General features: G+C 32.0%; 1 protein-coding gene across 1 annotated transcript in view; it reads left to right on the top strand.

Moving 5' to 3' along the window:
* The window catches only part of LOC145679443 (sodium channel protein Nach-like), a 46,816-nt gene extending 23,160 nt beyond the window's left edge, over positions 1-23,656 (top strand). Inside the window, exons 4-8 of the mRNA XM_081750024.1 lie at positions 4,510-4,786; positions 9,786-9,836; positions 11,892-12,027; positions 15,509-15,618; positions 21,339-23,656. Coding sequence (XP_081606150.1) covers positions 4,510-4,786; positions 9,786-9,836; positions 11,892-12,027; positions 15,509-15,618; positions 21,339-21,487 — 723 coding nt within the window. The 3' untranslated portion in view covers positions 21,488-23,656. The remainder of the gene's footprint in view (positions 1-4,509; positions 4,787-9,785; positions 9,837-11,891; positions 12,028-15,508; positions 15,619-21,338) is intronic.
* Positions 23,657-24,010: the final 354 nt, after the last annotated feature.

The following is a 24,010-nucleotide window of genomic DNA, read 5'->3' as shown; positions in this document are numbered from 1 at the left end:
AAGCCCTGGGTTTAATCCCAACTTAATTAGAAGAACCAACAAAAGTATTATCAAGAGTTGATGGAACATGATGATTTTGATGATGATTTTGATGATGATGGATGATGATTTTGTAAATTAGAAACTCCTGAATCGACCCCAATCCGATCATTATCTTTATTAACCGGGGTTGGAGGTTGAGCAGCCTTGCTTAAGTTCTGCATATATGGATCTTCTAAAATCTCGGCATTAATTAACATCGACGAAAATGAGAAGCTATCATCTTCTTCAATTCTATACTCAAAAGGCTGAAAACTCTGGGAACCCAAATGATTCTCCCTATTTACATACGTGATCGAGTCCTGATTTGGTCACAAAAATATTGAAATTTCACAAATATTTCTGTCAATCATTCCAGTTCCATCCAAAGTAATTAAATGCTGACTTTGGTCAACATTCGACATATCAATACAAACAAAATTATGATTAAAATAAAAATTAAAAAAAAAAAAATATTTTGACTTTTTCAACAAAATTTCGCACAAAATAGTTAACAATAATATTGAAAAAACACAAACTAACTACTCTATCTACACTAACTACCAAAAAAAGAACCAGATCAGCCGAATTTCTGCACTTTTCCCGAAACAACAACAACTTGATCAACCCTTATATAAATATATTTACAAAACAGAAGTCGAAATGGCTGACCTCAAAGTTTCCTCCGAAAAGCATACAAAACCAGCTGATTTCAGCAACTGTCTATGATTCTTGTAGCGCTCCTGTGCCTACTGTGACTCATTCAACTGAAATTTTAAAGTAATCAGTTAGCATTTCATTTTTTCCCTATATTCTTAAACGTGGTATCAGAACTAACAATTAGGTGAGGCATTGGGTGTGGAAGAATGAGAACATACGTCACTATCATTCACGGCTGTTAATAATCCAGATCATTAACAAATTATATTAATTACACAAATAATACGTTTATCAAGGAAACAATGAAATAAAAATATCTCTCTTTTAAGTAATAAATGAACTCACCAAATACTAGAATAACAATAATTTATTTTAGTCTCAAAACTGAATCAATAACAAATAAAAATTTTGAAAACAATAATTAATAATAATAATAATTTAAATTCTATGAAAGTATTAATGAATTTCTATATTCCTATTATGTCTTACTTTAGAATAAATATTCAATAGTAGTCTCACTGTATAAACAGTTAAAATGATATATACTTTCAATAACATCCCCTTTACAATTACCACCCAATAATTACTTCCAACTTCTTTAATATCAGAAATTTTGCAATCCATGAGCAACAAACTAAATTTTTAAAATTTTACAAGAAAAAAAAAAGCCAATCTCAGCATCTTTAATACCAGAACATTTCAGTTTTAATACTTTTTGAAATATTAGGACAATCCTCTCAAGTATTATAACAACGGTTGGTGAATAAACAACAATTCGAACTTCGATGATGATGATGATTATTATTATTATTATTATTATTATTATTATTATTAATAATAATAATAATAATAATAATAATAATAATAATAATAATAATAATAATAATAATAATAATAATAATAATAATAATAATAATAATAATAATAAAGCAAAAATTCTAAAAAAATATAACAATAAATTCAGTAGAAAATCTCTCATTTTCAATATAATGAAACACAAAATTTTATTCAACTCAGCCTGGATAATTTTTAGTTACTCTATTGCTTTGTGAATAATATAATTATCATCTGCATATCGGTAAGACTTTAAGTACCCTAGCTCTTGTATCTGTAAAATTAAGAATTCATAGCGGCGTAGCTAAAAGCAGAAGTAATGAGCTGCCCATAGCTAGGCTTTCTTTCTGATTATAAGTTTTATTTTCAAATTTCAAACTATTATAAATAACTCTGATTATGTAGTATATTATTAAGTTTTTTCTAAATTTTTAATTACTACTATTTTACTTATTCATTTATTTTGTAAATTTATTCATTAAGTTCCATTTTACGATTCTTTTCTCCTATTTTTTTATTTTCATTTATACTATTCCTTTCGGCCTCTTGATTTATTGACCTACCCATCCCATTTTTCGTCCCTCACTAAACTAAGTGTACTTAAAGTCTGATAACAGTATCACGTGAACACATAACCCTGCATTTTAACATGATGGTGATATGATCTCTTCTCAGTTTTCTCTTCCTTCTTTAATTGTTCTCTTTTCTTCCAACTTCTCCGCGCCACATCGCTCTATCTGATGAAATTATTTAACGAAAGTACTCATAGTGTACATTTGATATTATATGTCAATACTCATCAACCAAAATATATTTTCCGAATCTTATCAACAAACAGCTGAACCGTAAGAAATATTTAACTTATTTCTGCTAAAAATCATCAAATCCAAATCTTCTTACACAAAACCATCATATAACCTCCATTCTTTCATAAAAGTAATTAAGAAATATATTTAGTTTTTATACTTGAACGGGAATGATTGGAGCATCACTTATTCTCTTAATTTCGACATATCTTGTAGAAAGTCATGAAGCTCGAGGGTTCTGTATTTTCCTCTTTGCTAGAAACTGACATTGCTATTCCTACGCACTCCAAAATCATCTACTGCAGGCCACCTAATATGTACTCTATACACGCGAACTAGATCTTACAAATATTCCATTCCACATCAACACTTATTTGAAAAACCTGTCCTATTTTTGACCCCAGTTCGACCTCTGAACACCTAGAAACCACAAAGGAAAAATTAATTCCATTACTCTGGCAATTACAATTTCTTCAATCTCCCTTCCTAAAATTAGCCTCCTATTCTATAATACATTTTACATTGAAGAACCCAAACCTCTGTCTAAATCTGTATTCACCAGCGAGAACAAGTTGCTTGAAAAGAGTGCTGATAATTCATGGAATCCACAAACGAGAAACTTAAACAATGCAATTAAAGTTCCTGCAACAGTGTTGTTATTCTATGTATTGTACCAAATTTATATATTTATTTCTTTAATTTATTTTGTATTAGACAGGGGTCCATTAGCATATTGATCTATAGTCCTATGCACTCTTGATATACAAAGCAGTAAATAAGGAAGAAAATGATAGACCAGAATTGGTTTTTCTTCCTTTTTTGTGTCTTGTATTAAATCTTTATAATGTTTATAATGAAATCCAAATAAAGCTTATGGTGATGTAAAAAAAGCACTAACATTATAGTTGTCACTAACAATAGTAAACTTGTTCTGTCTTATACAAATTATGAATCAAATCCTAGAATATCCTTTCTATCAGATATCGATGACATCAATGCTCGCCTTCTGTTGTCATTTGGATCGGTAGTATTTGATACTAAGGTTTGATCCGAACCACACAGCATCCCAGCAGGAATCAAACCTTAGTATCCCCAAGCTAACCACGTAACCGAGAGGGAGATCTGTACGATAAATGAAAAAATGTGAAATAATTACAACAATAGTAGTCAATAAATGTTAGACAAATACTCCTTCCCACGTGATTTTGTTCTGCATTCGCCAGCCTGTATTTGACAGAACTCAACTAAGCAGGTTGTAGTTTATGAGAACTGAAAAAGTAATTACCAAACATTTTGCGAATAATGTTATTCAAGACATAATAAAAGGTGTATATATGTTTTGTTTAGTACACAAAGTTGCAATCATTTTGTCGTATTTCCTACACTTGGTTGATAACGCTTTCTTGTTTAACCTCGTACCAAATTATCTTAGCAGCTAAATACGCTGGCTAAACTTGGAAGTTTCCAAGGAGTTAAAGTGTGAGTGCTGACGATATCGCAGAGCACTTTCATGATGGGTACTGATCAATATGCACCAAAAATCATCATTACGTGTGCAATATTCAGATTCCCTAATTAAATTGCACCCGAATACGTAGATCACTACAACTTAATTTTTAACCGATCTTCTCGAGTTTGCATCTTAATAATGTTTCATGCATGTTAATAATGTTCCTTCTATTACACATTAATTCTACCCTAAGCTTCACATTAGTCACATTTTGTACTACGTGAAGAATTATTTTTGAATTTTCATGTTCTATATTTGATATGCAGATCATGTGAAGCATATGATCCGCATTTATTGTATTATTTTACAAAACAATCAGAAATAAGTAAGTTTGTGTAATATGCACATATAGGTGTAGAAAATATAAATATTGAATGGAAGACCCGGATTTGATTCCCAGCGGGAGCTCAGGTAGTTCGGATTCCACGTTAATCAGTAGGTCCACGTCTCATATAGCCTCGCTGCTGAATGGGACGCTGAACTGAAAATCAACTCATATAAATATCGAAGATTGAATAACTTAAATGTTTGTTTTACTTGTTTATTTTTGTTTCGGGTGGGAGCAGGACAAAACCACTACTCAGTAGTTACAGAGTACATTTAAATTTTCGAGAAACTCCCGTCAAGAAGTAAGAGGTTAAAGTAATACTAAAATGAAAGTTCCTAATTTTTGTGTTCTAGGTATATGTGCATTCTCCGGACAGTTTTCCTGATGTAAGCAAAGGTTCTTTTATTCCTGAAGATTCTCGTCATACTTTGAAGCTAGCTGTTACGCCTTCGATTACACTAGCAACGAAAAACATGAAATTTCTAGTGAATAGCGCCGTATGTTCTAGTGCAGGACAAGAAATTGATGGATTAGGTCAAGTTTATACACGTGAAAATTGCCTTCTTGAATGTCGCCTTCATTCTATCAAAGAACTTTGCAATTGTTTGCCATATTATTTTCCTGCTGATGGTAAGTAGCTCCTTTTCCTTGTCACTTCATCTATTTATTGTATAAAGGAAAATTTATATTTTTGAGATGTAATGACAAACACTTAATCACAGTGGTCGCTCTTAACAGAAGTCACATCAATAAAAATGTAAATATTATCATTTCAAACGTATGTAATATTCTAATTCTTATATACGAGAACTACTACATTAAGTAAACTTTCTTGCCTTGTTTTGGACCAATAAAATTTTAATTTTTACTAATGTGATTTGCCTTATGAACCGCTACTGTTCAAACATGTAATTTTTGAAAAACTAAGTATTTAAATTACTAATTCAAACTCAGTCTCAGAGCATGATAAAAAGGTGGACCAGTGGAGCCAGTGCACATCATACAATATAATCCACTCTCTAGAAGTCTTTATGAAGAGTTTGAGAACGAAAGTTTTGCGTTAGTTATATTTTATTATTTAACTAAAAATCTTGACAGTGTTGATCAAAAATATATTAGAAGAAATTTGTTATATTATGGATTTCATGTAAATACTTGAAATTAACGCCGTACATATACTATTTGGATTAATGGAGAGTATTCTCACGTTGAAACAGTCTTACTTCATTATAGACTCCGTATCTAAGTGCAATATCTTAACTGATATTTCATATGACCATAATCAGCCTTATATCACGAAGATAGGATAAGTTTACATCCACACAAATACCCTACACATATATATGGTCTAGAAGCTGCCTTTAGGTAACATTTAGACAAGCAATGTTGTGGGAATCATAATGTTGGCAAATTGAAACAAAACATTTTCTGAATTTTGTCACCATGGAGAGAAACTAGGACAAAAAGATTTCAAATTTATTACTGCAAAAATTAAGATAATACAAATGAATGATTAATCGATGGTGAAATATTCAGTGTTTCCAATCTTTGCGCTTATCTTTACTCTAAATTGTAGTTATTAAACTTTATCTAGGTTTCCTTCTTGTGTGTTTAATTTTGGAGTTTTATTTCAATGAAAATTAATTCGAAAACTGAACATTTCCTTTTTTTTCCCTTCTTTTCTTAAAAATGTAAAATTTTGACTTATCGAAGAATGTAATTTTTACTTGAGAATACCATTTAGCAAATATATCACCTTGTTATCCATCTATTCCTTTACTTAAAAATTATAAACCATCAATTTCGGATATTATTCTGGTTGAAAGAAAGTTGAATACCTTTACTTTTCTTTAAAAAAAAAAAAAAAAAAAAAAAAAAAAAACTCGACTTAAAATGAAATTTATTGTTTAATTTAAACCTAGTAGTTGTATATTCAATGACATCATATATAAATAATGGTGAATTCTCCTCTGTAATTTTTGGGTTTATATATATCGGTATTCTTGGAACCTTTTTCAGCATTATTTCTCTTTGTCACACTTCCTTCTTTACATAATTACCTTCGATAATTGTTTCTCTGAAAATCTTAAAAGAAATAAGATCATCCAAAAAACAAAACTAGTGTCGTAATCACCTGTTACCACCCGCACTTATTCACATTTGGAATTTTACTAATTTCGTGGAAGTTCCAATTGGAAATGTCACTGTTTTCACTTTTATGCAGTACTTCTCTCACAATGATGGAAAATGTGACCGTCATCTTTAATGACTTTCAATCAACAATTTTACTAATTGAAAGAAAAAAAACACTACAACTTTTTCCCACTAATTTGTTGTCCAAAACACGTAAGAGCGTTTACTCTCTATTGTAGATTTTAACTTTCCAGTAGATATAACTTAAAATAAAATATTGTAAATGTACACACTTAACAATGTATTCTAACTTTGGTAACGTTGATTCGCGTCATCTATTCTGTTATGTTCCAGCTATCTATAATACGAAGAAAAGAAATGATATTTCATCACCGTATCAAAGCAATTTGATTTGAGCAGATCGAAGATTTATATATATATATATATATATATATATATATATATATATATATATATATATATATATATATATATATATATATATATATATAGGCAACTTCATATATAAAATTTACATTTATCCAATTGTATATATGATGTTATTGGACTTAATGAACTATACCGACAAACTATAAGAGGTACATTTACATCAAAATAAAAGGAAAGTTTCATATGAACTTGTGAAGAAAAGTACATAGTTTCAGAGCTAGGACCGTCCAAAATCGTAGAAAAGTAAAATTTCAACACGTGTTATTTTGAATTCGAGAAAACATGGAATGGAAGGAAGTTACACATACACATCCAAAAGTACATGTTTTAGCAATATGTAATAGGAGCATAAGGGATTCCTCATAGAACATAATTCCCAGATAATCTCCTAACAGAACTCTCAGATATGAACTGACTTCAAGGTGGGTCCAAAGTACGCAGAAGATAAGATTTGACAGCAGTGAACACGGAATACTTTGGGTGAAGTCGGAAGTGTTAGGCTGTACCAGCACCATAGCCCCTCATGTTCGGAATAACGCGTGTTGCGATGTTTTGTTTCACACTTATATATATATAAAATGAAATATACTGCAACAAAATACATTAGGCAGCACGATTCTGGACGGCCCTATACACTCCCTCTGAAACTATGCACTTTTCCACACAGGTCTATATGAAGTTTTTTTTTCTTCTTCTTATTTTGATGTAAGAAATCACCTCTTACTTCATTAACACTCTGTAGAGTAATTTTACATGCTAAGTTTTCTGCTTAATAAGAAATTCTGTTTCTTTGATCTGCTCACAATCAAATTGTTTTTAATATGCATTGTCATGACAATGACATACCATTCATTTCTCTTTATATTATAAGTTGCTCAAATGCGTTACCAAAGTTATATTGAAAATATATTGTTAAGTATGTACATTTACAATATTTTATTTTTAAGTTATACCTGATCGAAAGTTAAAATCTACAATAGAGAGCAAGCAATTTTACGTGTTCTGGACAACAAGTTAGTAGAAAAAGATTATGCTAGTTTTTCTTTCAATAAGTAAAATTGACAGGAATCGTTAAAGACGACGGCCACATTTGTCATTATTCTTAGAGAAGCAATTTAGAAAATTAAAAAGTATTGATATTTATAACTGAAATCTCCATGACATGAACAAAATTTCAAAAGTGAATAATGGCAAATACCAACAAGTATTACCAAACTTATTTTGTTTCTTGGATGATCCTATTTTCTTTAAACTTCATGGAAACAACTCTTGAATATGATTATATAAAGGAGTAAGTGCAATAAATAGAAATAGTGTTGAAGGGGGTACCAGAAAGAATGGTACAATATATAATAATCAAACATCTTTATAGGATACAGAGGTGAGTTTATCATTTGTTTACCTGAAATATATCCTACAGCGTCCATTAGTAGATATTGATGACTACATGTTTATAATCAATTGAAGTTAATTTGCCCTTACTGGCGTTAGCTATTACATAAATGTCTAGATTCCTATTGTCCATCATGCATTGGAAATATTTTAATTCTACTATGGTTTAACTAATTAATCAGTTAGAAAGAAGAAGTTAGAAAGCAGATAATATATTACTAATGGAATGAAGCTATAGAAAATACGAAGTGTCAGAATGCTGATAATCAATACCTTTTTCCTGATCATTATTTGATCACTACTCATCCATTATTCATAGTACTTACTTAGTAAATTCATTTACTGGATTTTTATTTATGTTCTGATAATTTATCTTTTATTTTCTGCATCATTTTATTCTAGTAGTCAAATTATAGTGCTGAAAGTAATTTATTCATTTAGAATTTTTTTCCACAACTTAAAACCCTTTTTTTAAAAAGCGAATCTTTGTGATTAATGATGTCAATTTTCAGCCGAAATAATGAACATTACACTTACATACAGGTCAGTTAAGTAAGATTTTTTTATTGCTTTGCATCCTCAGAATAGAAAGAATATGTATTATGATTGTTGAAATAAGACATGAAATGCCACAAGCTTCTGTCCTAGCATCTTTACTTTTTATGTTAAAGATAAACACTATCACTAAATACAATATGCAAATCAATCCTTTGTGCTGGTGATACAATGTTTCGTAATTCTTGAAACAATCTATTACACTAAAATATTAGAAAGGAGAAACTGTCTCAAAATAATATAAAACAGTTTGTAAACAACAGCTTTCTATTTTTAAACAAACAAAAAAAAAAAATAAATAAAAATAAAAATAAAAATAAAAATAAAAAAAATAAAAATAAAAATTAGTTAGCTTTCAGTCTCAAAGAATGTCCTACAATGATTTCAATAAAGCTAGTATTAAAATCAACTATATTGCTACTACCAGTGTTAGAAAAATGATATCTTGCTTCTCGAAGTGAATATTTTGTTTTGCCTACTCTGAGCTGTATTTATGTAGCGGATAAAATGGAAAATGTACTCCATTCTCTTACGAGTGTGTTTGCTAGGCATCTAGTTAATAGTCATGAAAGGCTAGGTATAATTTATATTGAAGTAATTGTATTTTATTAAAGAATATAGGAAAATACATAAAGATTGATGTAAAAAAAAAAATGGAGAAAAGCCTATTCTGTAATTTTTTACGATTGTGAACTATAAGAACTGTACACTAATAACTGGCAAAATAATACGCATTATGTACTGTACATTCATTCAATAACACAAGATATTCTAAGCATGAAAATCCCATCTTTCTAGAAATTCTTATCGAATATAAAAAAAGATTAAATGAACAAGGATAATATTAATAAACGGCACAAACTAACTTATCAAGTTATTACATAAGATTGTCCATAAAGTAATTCCAAATTTATTAACACAATATAAAGCTAGTGTATTTACAGTTCATCATTATTTGAAAATCATTATTTCAAACCGTTATTTGAAGTATTTAAATGTGGTTAATTACGCATGTTACTCAAATAAACTTAGCTGCTGTTTATTTTATTTCATTTGTTAAGTTTTCGATTCTTGCGTTAACTTCTTTGTCTTTCTACAGGTATTGAGATATGTAGTACGAATAATATGAAGTGCTTGTCTGATATTGGTGGTAAGTTGTCATTATTTTATTGTTACAATTTACTTTTAATAACCGAAAATTCAGAACACAAAAGAGTAAGTTCTTTTCTATCGTGTCCTAAAATACGCATTCTATATTAAATTGCCTCCAAGTTCTCATTCAGTGATACTTCAACCAAGAAAAACTTTGATTCTCTTCAAGAGAAAGAAATTTCATTCCAAAGGAGCTATATGGCAATGAATTTCCTTCCTATAATGACAAAAATGTATCGAAGTTTCATTCTCTGACTAGGTGTGATTTTAGAATACAGTAATGCTGTTCGAAAGAATTGGTGTAGTGTAGTTATTCTCAATTTTAAATAAAACTGAGGCTTCTTAAAGAATAATATTCAATGTCATAAGAATGTAAAAACAATATGTACTTATACGTAGAAGTTATAGGGCATATATTCATAAGAAAAATGACTTACCTTTGTCTCCATGTTTGTTACTTTAATTGAATATTCCTTTCCTTCCTGGGAACGCCTTCAGCATAATTTTTATTAAAGCGTCACCGGATTCTTACCTTTGCATCCTTTATTGTAGTTTTAGTTTTCTTTTAAAAAACAATCTGAACAGAATATTCTGTACGGTTAGGTTCGATTTTTGATTACCCTTAATGGCGTTCCTATATTCAAAGTCGATTCTCTGTTTTATAAATTTATTTATTTATTTATTTATTTTGTGCAAAAAAATTAATATTTATGTGCAATTCCACGACACGTCTTTAACAAAAAATAGTTTATTATTACTAATATTAACCAAGCTAATAACATTTCCATTATAAGTAAAAACATATTTAAAATAAAGTAGAGAGTAAATGATTTAAATGTAACTCAATATTACTACAAATCATACAACAAATTTAAAAGAAGAATAAAACGTAATTGGCATAAGTTTCTGTATTTGAAGTGGAACTGTAGAAATTGTACCTGTCGAAAACATAATACTTAGGACATTTGTGTGTTTTTTTTTTCTTTTTCATTTAATTACAGAGTATTATGTAACTCTAAACAAAAGCAAATCAGTTCTTTTTTAGAATAAACAGTAAAGATATGCATTTTATAATGATTAATAAAATATATTAATGAATTTTCCTAATGCCTCTATTTCATTAAAATGTTTCGTATCTTATAGCATCGTTTACAATCGAATTTGTTTATTTACTGCACTTGTCTAGTTAAAAATCAACTTAAGAAGAAACATAAATAACCAGTTTTCTAGGATTTCACAGTAACTTTTTTTTTTTAAAAAAAATATATCTAATTTGAAGTTCCATTAGAAAATTTGAAATAGAAAGAAAACAGTATTATGTTAACACTTGTATACTGGTTAATAATTAATTTTCTATTCTGTACCATATAATATAATAATTATGCAGGATTGTTATTTGTCTTTACAATTTCACAGAGAGAATGAAAGTTCATCTGACTACTCTGATGCAGTCCGATAATTTGCTTGTGATAAGAAAAAACAGTCATTAATAGCTGTATATATTCCTAACATTTCTTTAACTTTCCCAAAAATTCAGTGATAATCTGTTCACTTCTTGTACAGAGGGCCCTGATCAATCCGACGAGAGTTCGAATTTATAATTCACTTTATACTCCTAGTCAAGGGCGCCAATTTCTCTGCAACTTTTGGGGGGCATTCAGATATGTGTGGTTGTAGACAAGGGTCAAAGAAGGCATATATCAGGATTTTAAGACAAATTCAATTCAAATTATGCCAAATGTTGCATAATCATAACAAATACATATAAAGCTTCATATTCATAAAAATATATGGGGCGGCCCATATGAGCTTTGGGGGGCGCCCCCCTCCAGAATCGGCGCCCTTGCTCCTAGTATCTTTAGGTTTTCTGAAAATCCTCTCGTTTTCGCCCATTTTGTTTTCGCATAAGTCCTACTGTAACCATGCACTTGAATTTACCATTTACCTTCCTTAGCCTACGGGTCATAAACATCCGCCACAATTTGTTTTCTATATAGCATTTTATGTTCTAGTCCTGAATATATATAGGATAATATGTTGTCTGCTATTGCAGCAAAATTGCACAACATCAAGGCTCCAATTGACACGGAAGGTTTTTACAAAGAGGAAGAAATATCAGTAAATTGTGACAATTGTATTCCTGCCTGTACCGATATGCAATATGATGTAGATGCAGTATACACTGCAACGTAAGTATACGAAGCTAATAAATGATTTAATTCAATACAAATTCAGGGATTTAACTTAATCTCTGTCTTGAAGGTCAATGTCAAGTCGGATAGACTGCTATTTCGGTAAGTATAGCTATATTTGACGAACAAAATAATGTGAAAAGAAAGTAATCTTGCTATCCAATAATAGTCAACCCTACATGTGGCAATCGTCTATTTGAAAAGTGCGTTCTTAAGTTCTGTCACGTCAACACCGCCTTTCAGATCGCCACTTTTCTTTATATCGTTTCAAAAACTAACTTAGCTTGATTATTTGAACTACTAATGACATGTACTTTTAGTGTGCATCTAATTCAGAGTTCTCGATAGATGGAAAATCTGAAATAATAAATGTATATCTGAAATAATAAACTTTAAAACTTTGCTTCTAATTTTAAATTTAAATAGAAAAGGGTATTGCAGAATACTTTGAAATGAGGTGATTTTAGTTTAGCGTCCCGTTCAGCAGCGAGGCTATATGAGACATGGACCTACTGATTAACGTGGAATCCGAACCACATGAGCTCCCGCCGGGAATTGAACCCGGGTCTCTCACGCCACCAGAATACTTTGAATATTCATATCTTTTGAATACTTTGAATATATTTGCTAACACCATATGAATGATGTTTCAATCAAAGATGAAATACTCAGTTGCTTTCCAGCCATAATATGTATCAACAACTTTCTCCTACGGAAGTTATTACATTTGAAGAATAGTTTTGAAGAATATGCACAAACTAGTTAAATTGCATATGAAAATTTAACTTAAAAACATACTTTTAAAAAGTTTCATCGGAAATCTTTTGACTTCGAATATACGCACTCCTAGGAAACGATGGAAGGGAGTAAAGTTTTCTTAAGCAGTCCTAATATAAAACTCTCCAGATATATTAGAAATTTCAGTGCTCTCAAAATCCATGCTTAGGTGCTTCGATCATACTTATAATAATAGGATCAAAGTTATTATGATAGGATACGGAACAGAATTTTTCTGTCTTCACTTTGGATATTGGTCACTATTTCATACTGATGAGGTTTCTGAATTCCTTTCGCAGCTCTTTAAGATCATGATACCAGTTTTCAATAGTTGTTAGGATAAAACAGGTACGACTTTAGCCACGATATGTCATACTACGTTGTCTGACTTACTAGTATTCAAGTTATTTAAACTTGATATTTTCATATATGGGCTTGATATTTGTAAGACTCTTGGCTTATCTCGAACAGTATTTCCAGTTCTGAAAATACTGTTTTATGCTGTTATTTAAATAACATCCTTGAATTTCCTTTTCGAATAAATAATTAGTATTCTCAGTTTGGTGGATATTCAGTTTCAGTACCAGGTGGGAGAATATGGTTCGGATTCCACGTTAAACTGTAGGTCCATGTTTCATAATGGTTGATTCTAAAATAACACGTTAGGCCAGGGAAAAGAACTTTTGTTTTCCTTTTAATACTTGAGTTTTCTTATTATGTAGAACTTTTATTTTCGTTGTACTAGGTGCTTTTATCTTTTCTTCATCTGACGAAGGCGTTGGAGTGGCCTTCAGTTTATATTATACATTAATCTCACACCTATCTCATAGTTTGGTAGAGAAAATAAACAAAATAAACACAAAATAAACAAAACAAAATAAATAAATATACATTAATCACACATCTATCTCATAGTTTGGTAGAAGATATAAACAAAATTGCTCTGATAGAACTAGATAGAGTGTCAAATAAATATATCGTATTTAAAATGCTTTATTTCAAATACTTTGCCAATGGAATTAATTGCAATAGCGAATAATTTAAAAGTTGAAGTAAGGCATACTAGAAGGAAAGAAAAATAAATTAATTGAATATATTTCATTTTCGCAAGTTCTTATATTTTGCAAATAATTTTTGTTTTCTGCAAATCTAAAATACTTATTCTCCGATTATATAATATTTTCTTCAATTCGTCAGAGATGGATAATGAACTTTCTTTTTATTATCTAACGCTCACACTTAATTTATGTATTAATGCCTGCAACATAACGGATTACAAGTAAAAAATCTTCACAAAGTTCATGAAACAATAAAGCTAAGCACAGAAGATATGGAATCCAAATGAATGCATTTATTGATAAGACAGAGACGTATGAAGAAAAGAAGTTACTGGCGTATAACAAATGATCCTTGATCAGCGACAGTACGTAGTTTTGCCGCGATGTTGGCACAAGAACTTTCGACACCAGTTGTGCCTATTTCTCGCAAACATTTGCGAATTCTGCCTTTCAGTTATTTATATACACTTTTACACTTACTTCACGCCCCCCCCCCCCAAAAAAAAAACCTTGAAATGGTCGACATTGAATCAGATTGGTTGAATTTTTCTCTTTGGGCACAAAAAGGACATTTTACGACGAGAAGAAAGTTGAAGTCTTTTTAGCATGATGTGTTGAGGCTTTTTCAGGACAGAAAATGAAAACATTGTCAGAATGATACTATCGTAAAAACTGAAGCAAAATCATTTGAAAACATTGGGTTTGATAGACCTCTTCGTTAATTGCTAACTCATTGGAGTGGAAATTAGGATGAGAAATCCCCCTCTCAGATGCGGCTAAATATACTACACTTTCTTTTTATATTTTGTTTTAAATTTACATTTGACATTAATGTTGTGCTGTCTTTGCCAGGAGAATAATAAATGTAATTTTCAGGCATCTTCAGTTTCTAAAGATGGAAGTAACTTCCATCATCCAAAATCAACATTTTCCCGCTATAGTTTCGGATCAAGCAGTAGTAATTGGATTTGATAGTCTTACTTTGGTCTTCTGTATAGAGTGGAGCCTTTCGTTTCTTCCAGGATTTCAAAGTTTTCGAGATGTATTGTTGGGTGCAATTGTATTTGCGTGCAACATCATTTTGACTCACATCATTCTTGTCATGACATAAAAAAAAAAAAAAAGAAAGAAACTCTTGAATTTCAATTTATTCTTCTTAACGTCATAATGTATACTATTCAGTCACTTCTCGCTTGCTTCCCCGTTCTTCCAAGTTGCAGAATTGTAGAAACTGTTCATCTTGGAACTCCTACCGCACCAAAATGCTTTACACAAGAGCTTCCACACAGTACCGCACCAAAATGCTCCCTAGCTTCTAGCGTGTGATGGTAAAATTGTACAAATGCGTTTCAACAGGTTCTCTTCTTTGCCATCACGTGTAAACAAAAACTGTTCACATACAATACTTACATATCACAGTTAGTTCCTATACAACATCAACATTTATTAGTAGTTCATGGGTACTTTTATATCTCAGTAAACTTTGTGCAGAATTTTAGTTGTAACTCATTATGTATCATTCTCGTGCTGTGAAATATACTTTGCAATCCGATAGGTCATTGTAATGTCAGATAGATTTAATTTTATTGAATGGAACATTAAATAATAGAAATATAGCTCTATTCTTTCCTTTTTATTTTCAGTAATGTTTTGGAAGCTCGAAAGAGTTTTGGCTATGTGGACATCTACTACAAAAATCTTGGAGCTACAAAGTACAGAAGAAATGTTACGAATTCATGGATTAATATTTTAGGTATGGGCAATGTTTTAAATAAACTTTCAGATGAAAGGAGATTAACTTACTTTATCAACTATATATATTAGAGGAAACGTACTTATGAATGCACCAAATACATTGTCGAACTCTAACAAAATTCGCACCATATGATTTTTATTTAGTAGTGGCATGATGATTTTAGCTTGAAGGTCCCAGCATGCTAACCACTGTAGACAGCAGGTTGTTCATAGTTTCCTATAGAGCGCCAGACAATAAGACTAGTTAAGCTGTAGTGGATCATAGTCTATGTCTCCAATGCCAGAAAGACACTAGCAATGCAATTTTAAATTAATTGCTTTGAAGCATGCCCATATAGTGGGGCTGCAAGAACTCTCAAGTAATCGTCGCATAAAATTTCAGTTTGTGTGAGTCATGACGAGTCAGTGTACAAGATGGGAAATAGTCATGAACCGCGACGAACGGGGAATGCCTGGTTTGAACCTCCCTAATTGACAATGCAGTCAGAGATACCATAGATTCTATAATAGTGCACGAATAGTAAGCAGTCAACTGTTGAGACAGGTCTATATTCTGTACCGCTCGATTACGCATTACACTTGTTCATCGACGAGAATGTTTTCGATTCTGTAGACTATAGTGACAAGGTGAAGGGAGGGTGGTGATGTTCAGTGATGAGAGTCATTCCTATCTTGGAACAATGACAGGCGTATGAATGTTTATAGCCACGTAGGTGAGCGAAAAACCCAGTATGTGTTGGCATTTGCCATATAGGACCCACAACTGTTATTTTGGTAGGGGGCCAATAAGCTATACACCCCACTTGCTTTACTCAGAAGTCTATGACTAGTACGTACTACATTCCTGACGTCTAAGACTTTACCCGGACACTTCACCTGACTCCATCTTCCAGCAACATAAATGGCGTCCTCATACCGTCCTCGCCTGCTAGGTCTCCGAACCTAAACCCTATGGGGTAGTTAGGGGGTAGTAGAACTACGGACTCCGATGATGATCGGCCAACTACATCAGAATATGCAATAAGCGTGGAATATCATTCCTTACGCAGATATTCAGCACCTGTACGCCTGGTTATCTGCCTGAACTCATCTCAGGGTGGTTACTTGTGCTATTACTGTAAGTACTGTGTGTCTTTAAATAACCTGCATACCCTGTTCAGATAGCCCAAGGTCACCATATAGGGGTTAATACCACCTGTAATGACCTTGTATATTAACTTTGGGCCAGATCTGTGAATTCCTAGTAAGTGCCATTAAGTAAGTTTCTACCAGTGTATTACTCGCTTATATACCCACATTTACTTCTGTCTAGTTTGATTGTGACAATAGTTGGAGCTAGTTCAGACCAACATTATCATCTTCATAATTATCATAATATTATGTTATTACTGGCAAGTTACTTTCGCAAACAGAGAAGTTTTTATGCACCACGACCTTCAGCTAACTTCTTCGTCTTTACATTCCACTTTTCTGTTTAATACTGTACATCAAGTGCAGACTCTTTTGTTCCCTCTCTCTCTTTACAGCCGCCATACCTATTAGCACGTTTTTCGTGATACGCTTCCTGTGTCCCTCCCAGTTGTTCTTCCTCTTTCAATTACATCTAATTTTTCCCTTACTATTTTTAACACTTCCTGATAAGTTTCCCGTTCGTTCCAATTCTCTAAATTTTTCTCCATACCAATATTTAGAAAGGCTTCAGTCTCTCTTTTATTGATTTTGCGTAATGTCCATGTTTCTGCTCTATATAGAACAATACTTCACACGAAACATTTTATGAATCCTTTTCTTAACTTTTTCTTCAAAGGATTCAGGAGAAAGTATTTCTTCTTCCTAAATGATTCTCTTGCCATCCTAGTCTTGCTTTTATTTCAAGTTCGTATTTCATGTCGTCATAAATAATAGCTGGTACTACCCAGGCATTTAAATCAAACTACCTGTTGTATTTTCTCCCTTCCTACTTCTATACTTGATACCCACCACTTCGATTCAATAACTATTCTAAGATTTATTTTCATCCCATATTTTTCAGAGTATTTCCTCAAATTTTCTAGCATCTTATTAATTTTCTTTTCGTATTCCGTAAGAAGCACCATATCATCTGCAAACTGTATACACCTAACCATTCTACCTCCTATCAAAATACTGTCTTCATTATGCAGGCTCTTTTCACTATCTCTTCTAGATACATATTTAATTAACGTTAGCGATACCTAACTTCCTTGTCGAACTCCAATTCTAATTGCACTATCCCTATGTCATTTCTTCCCCTATTCTAACGCTTACTTGTTAGTTCATTAAGTTACCATATTTATATAGAAAAGAAAATTACGTTGTTAAAAATTTGTGAATTGTAAGCTAATCAACTAAAAGTACTCTTAAAGGATGAAGGAATGTCTGTCAGTATAATATACAAGGTGTCTCAAATTAATGCATACGCTTTTAAAACAGAATATCTTGCTAATTAAAGGTATGCACTTTTTGAAGTATTGTGTATCTTAAGGACGAAATAGTTTTTGACAATGAAGATGAGTATTACCTTCAACAGGATGGGGGGAGGCACCCCACTTTCATTTCGATGTGAGGGATTTTCTTCATCGTACATTCCCCGAGAGATAGATAGGACGAAGAGGAATGCTGCTGAGTGTCCATTTCAATCTCTGGATTTAAGTCCCCTAGACTTTTCGGGAAACTGTAAAGAACACAGTGTACGCCGGAAAACCAAAAACGCTGGAAGACCTGAGAGAGCAAATGGAGCAGACCATTAATGTTATGCCGTTAGAAATAACACAATCGGTGTGTGTGTCTCTATTCTATGTGTTGTCCGTGACATATTGCGAAAGAAGGTGGGCATTTTTGACATTTACTTCCTTACGGTACACATCACTAGTTTTAATTAGTGAGATACTTTGCTTTAAAGAGTACGCAATATACATTACTTTGAGACACATTGTATATGTTCTAAAAGTGCAACAAAACCTTATAAAACAAGTGGTCCGAGGGAAGACCTTTCCACTATATGAATCATCGTGATTCCTGTTTATTTGTCGTTACACAAATATGGCTATAATAATTGTTTGCTTAACGACCCACTCTATTATTTGAAGTCAATTGATAAACTAAAGCCATGAGTAAGTTGATAAAAACTTTTAGAAAGCTATGACCTGCAAGAAATTTCGTAGTTATGTAATTTAAATCCCTTTGGCTGTCTAAACCAGAATTCTATACATCTTTATTCAAGTGGATCCAACTGGATTAACCTTAGAAATATCATGGAAGGATAAGTTTTGTTGCGCGTTCAAATTTTCATTTTTGTTTCCAGGCTAAAGTGTTTCCTAAAAGCTCTTTATTTTTTATATTGTTCGTTTGAATGATATGCTTACTTTTGTTAGTTTTATATTATAATATCATCTGTTTTATTTTTATCTAAAAAAAATCATCTCCGCGGGTAGTTTTATTCGAAACTTACATTTTTTGAAGTGTTAATTCGGTCTCTTATTTAAATACTGAAGTTTACAAGAGCGTGATGTTTTTTTTTCTAAACGTAGATGTAAATACCTACTTGCCACGACAAATCCGAACTTCAGATTTTAACATAACACATATCCGTACTTTAATAATGTAAACAATGGCACACATGTAACCATTTACGATAAGTGTAAAGTAAAACTACTTGAAAAGTTTGTGTTATTAGTTTAATTTAAAATGAGTATAACAATCACTTGAGAAAAAGGGCAGTAAATCCCCTTCCCCCGGAACTACACGTAGCAGATACGGGGTTGATACTTCTAGGGTTGATAACAAGAAAAACTATCTCCATGAAGACGGGAGCACTCAACTGATGGGTTGAATTACAAATCCCAGATTCGCCAAGCAGAAAACCAAGACTGTTTATATTTCAAAATACGTGGATATTAAAACTGGTTCCGTCTGGTGGAGTTACTTGCTTTGGATTCTATTTTAAAACTGTAGGACTGTCTCAAATAGCCTACATGCCGAAAGGAGACATTACACTCAACCCAATTTAATAGTTTTAGAAATACATTTAATGTAAGTTACGCTTGCATATTATTATTATTAAGACAAGTAGATTTGATGTAAGAAGAGTTGATGAAAAAGCAAAAGATACAGGCACTGAAATAGTCTAATACAATTCTCGAAATAAATCCTCAACAAGTGGTATCCAAGGACCAGTCACATTCCTGACAATGAACTTTTCGCCTACCAGTATTAAAATGTCTGTTTCTACTCAGATTTTAGACCGAAGACAAAAACAAAATAATGCAATGATATATCTTGAAACTATTACGAACAAATTATATTTTCTGCTTCCCCGTGGAAGAAACAAGCATCAGATATAGCTAAAACAAAAACAAAAAAAAAGAAAGAAAAAGCAATTACATATGTAATGTAATTGTGTCTCCTCCAATGAGAAACGGCTTCTTTTGAGTACTAGTTACTTTGTTCGAACAAGGATATGGAATCAATAAAATCCAGATGGTTCCAGATAAAATTAAGTGTCTGGAATTTTTAACTACACAGCTCTTCTAAGTAATAAGTTATACAGGGTGTTTCAAAACAACGCCGACAACGTTTGGGAGGTGATTCCTGACACCATGATAAGACGAAAAGTATAGAGCAACCTGGGTGCACAAATGCTTCCTTTCGGAGTTATAAGCTGCCAAAAACATGAAAAAATGAAGTTTAAATATCCGTAGCTTCAAAATTATGGGACCTACCGTAGTCGGGTCAAGACTTCACTTAGGACGTAATATGTGAGCTATCCAAAAATACATGTTACAGAATCCTAAGGTACTCACGCAACAATTTTTAGAGAGGGAGTTTGGCTACGGGCATACAATTTGAAGTACTTACCAACTACCTCTATAAAAATTATTGCGGAAGTACCGCAGGATTCTGAAACATGAATATTTGGATAAGGTACATACTAGTTCCTAAGCGAAGTCTTGACTCAACTACGGTAGATCCTATAGTATTGAAGCTATGGATCTTTAAACTTCAATTTTTTCATCTTTTCGGCAGCTTATAACTCCGAAAGAAAGCATTTGTGCACCCAGGTTGGTCTATACTTTTCGTCTTATCATGGTGTCAGGAATCACCTCCCAACCGTTGTCGGTGTTGTTTTGAAACACCTTGTATATTGAAGTTATTACTAATATACATCTTTCTAGAATTGCCTTTATAATAAAATGTGTTACTTTTAACTTACAAATTAAAATGTACTAGTGAACCTCTTGCCAGGGTTTGTTCTGATCACAGTTTTATTTTCATTCCATGGCTAGTATCGAAAGCCACAGGAGTAGTAATGAGACGCCTTGATAATCTGTACTGAATACTTTTCGTTGTTTCCCGAACTCGACTGTAAGGATTTTCTCTAATCTTTACTGTGCTAATATGGAGAGTATCAATTTGAAATGATTGTTCACACAACTAACCATTCTACAGGGTAGTTAACGTAATATTTCTATAGTAAAGCTATTATTTTCAGTGTTGAATTATATTCTTCTAATGCCAAACCCCCCAAAATTTATCTCTTTCTCATACACACTTGTGCTTAAAAAAAATCATTACCCCAATGAAATCTCTAATTACGGTAGGTGCAAGAAAATTATTGAACATAGATATACTTCGTATAAAACAAACAGCAATAGAAAACTTGTAGGTGACACAGTAGATAATCTTTTCTTTCTCTTTCAGTGTCGATTGGAGGCATTTCCAGCTTATTTCTCGGCTTTAGCTTCATAAGTGCAATTGAGCTTATCTACTGGCTCCTCTTCAAGAACAAGGAAGTTGATCAAACAGAAGGATATTCGAAACGTGACTTTGCACATCAAATATTACCGTAAAGAAATAACAATTCTGAGTGTTAAAAGTCAATATTGGTAACAATACTTACTTTTTCAACATCAGAGATGATGATAATACCGTATTGGTATGGATTAGTATAACTTCGAATATAACAGGACCAAACATTTTTTGGATGATTTGAATGGAAGAAATAAAAATACCCAGAATAAAATGTTATAAGCACTTTGGAAAATATACAATGGAAAAGTTACCAATTTAAAGCAATTTTAAGATTTAAATCCTAGTTTTTGTTGCATCTTCTTCTGATGCTTATCCCTATGTATTCAGTGGTTTGCTCAAATTATTTCTATAATCTGTGCTAGCATAGTGAAATACATTAAAAACTAACAATCATACCACTAGCAAAAGATGCCCAAGCATGGATACATTTCTAATTGCATATTTAATACTAATTTGAGGATTCTGAATCCAATGGAACTATTTTTCAACATATGCATCCATAGGATCTCAAGAGAAATGACCTCAAAATTTGGATATTTATATCCTACTTTTGATATTACTTTTCTAGGAACCTCACGGACGAGTATGTTTAAAGATTGTTCCATTAGATTCAGCATCTGGTACAAGTGAAGAATGCCATTTGATACAGATGAAGTTAAATAGTACCACAAAAACTTTTCACGAATTCGTATTATACAGGGTGCCCGGAAAGTCACGCAACCTGAACTTTGGAGCATTAGAATTTTTGAACCATAAGCTTAGATAGCCGCACAGTGAGTGCAGCTGCACCCACATTAACTCCAGTCTTATCTTTCCTTCAAAAATCAATTCAGCATTGAATATTTATTCTTTTCTGTGTTTGGTTTATGTTGATTTCTGTTGAAAAGTGGACTTTTATTAGCATAAATTTTGAATATGTCATTGAAAAATTTAAGGCCGTGGTGCCATTCAACAGAAGAATATAGTTATAAAATCTCTTGTACTTGTTGTACTTAAGTAGTTTACATTGTGAAATACGTACTTTTAGGCACTTGAGATTTTCTCAAATATTTCCTTGAACACACCCATAGTTTGCAGGCACGTGTATCCATATGTGCAGTTGTTTTGAATACGTGCACAAACATATTATCACGTACCTATTAGTACTTTTGTTTTACTCTGTTTAATCCGTCCCCAACCTTCAACCACACTTCCGAAATTCTGCGCCTGTTACTGATCCACCAGTGCGAATGAAATAAAATTGCCACCCAAGGAAGGTCTGTCTTTATATATATATTTGAGATATAAACCATGGAAAGGGATACGATATTTATCCTCATGAATCCCAGAAACATAAGGTGATAAAAATTTTTGCTATGAAACGTGAAGAATCATGAATTAATGCCAGTTGTGGCCTTTTTGTGGAGAAATGTAAATGCTAACGGATAGACGGGTAGACTGGGTAGGAATTTATTGCTGTGGAACAAGAACGACACATTGACGCCAATGCAGACATTCCACAACCGTCATAATGACGTACCGTAAGAAGCACTTGTTTTCCGACATCATGGTAATATCGCAACCTATCTATTATATCACTATCTGCTATAATTTTTGCTCTATCTAAATCAATATTGAGACCAGAACTTGTAGTGCATTTCTGCCGCTTCCGGTTTCAATTATTTTATTTTCCTGTTAAAAGTGTCTAAAAAAATAAAATTTACTTTCCTGATTTAACATGTCGAAAAGAAAACATATCTTTGACTTTATTTGTGAAAACAACGTTATTATCAAAACAAGCAGAATATCACACACAGGTCAAGTCCTACCTACGTGCAGAAAAACAAGACAAACAACTAAGAATTGAGTATAAAAGACAGCCAACTGTAACGGTGGACTCATCCTGCTTTTGGAGTCGAAGTGGATGGATCTCCAAACGGTACCAGTTTATGTGTTAGTTGTAAAATCTATGCAGAAACGATTCCGCATAACTTAGAACCTAAATTAGAATACTTTTTCGACTTATTTAAAGAGCTAATACAAGTAGTCAGAGTAATGACGATGGAGAGTCAAGCAGCTCAGTAAGTTGTTTTCCAATCCTTTTTACAGTCTCAACAGTTTATACATTTTAATAATGTCTGCCTTGCTTGTGAATAAGGAGATCCGCATTAAGACAGATCTTTTTTTATTCTAATCATGTAATTTCTTGAATCAGTTAACTGAATAAATTTCTCTGTGGTTTAAATCATTTACATGTTTTCATTTATCCTATATTCATATTTTATTGGCCCTTTTATTCCTATACATGTTCCTTAAGTATTTATTCATTCTATTGTTTTATTGCAGACTAATCTATTTGAAATGGAACTTACTACTTTGTATTAATTAATTTAGATGACTACTCTTTTTCTACCCGTCTTCTTATAGAGATTATTTTCCCTTTTATTGGAAATCATTAGAAAGGTTATTTGCCTTTTAGTCATGTTTATTTCTTTAGTTTGAGACATAATTCTCTTTGCCCCAATGTCAACCTTTCATTATAAGCATTATTGTTTAATTTTCGTTTTGTGGAGCATGTGACA

The sequence above is a fragment of the Thermobia domestica genome, chromosome 2, assembly GCF_964235325.1.
Source record: "Thermobia domestica chromosome 2, izTheDome1.hap1.1, whole genome shotgun sequence".
NCBI lineage: Eukaryota > Metazoa > Arthropoda > Insecta > Zygentoma > Lepismatidae > Thermobia > Thermobia domestica.
The sequence above is the reverse complement of the archived record's forward strand: the minus strand, read 5'-3'. Positions and strand labels throughout refer to the sequence as shown.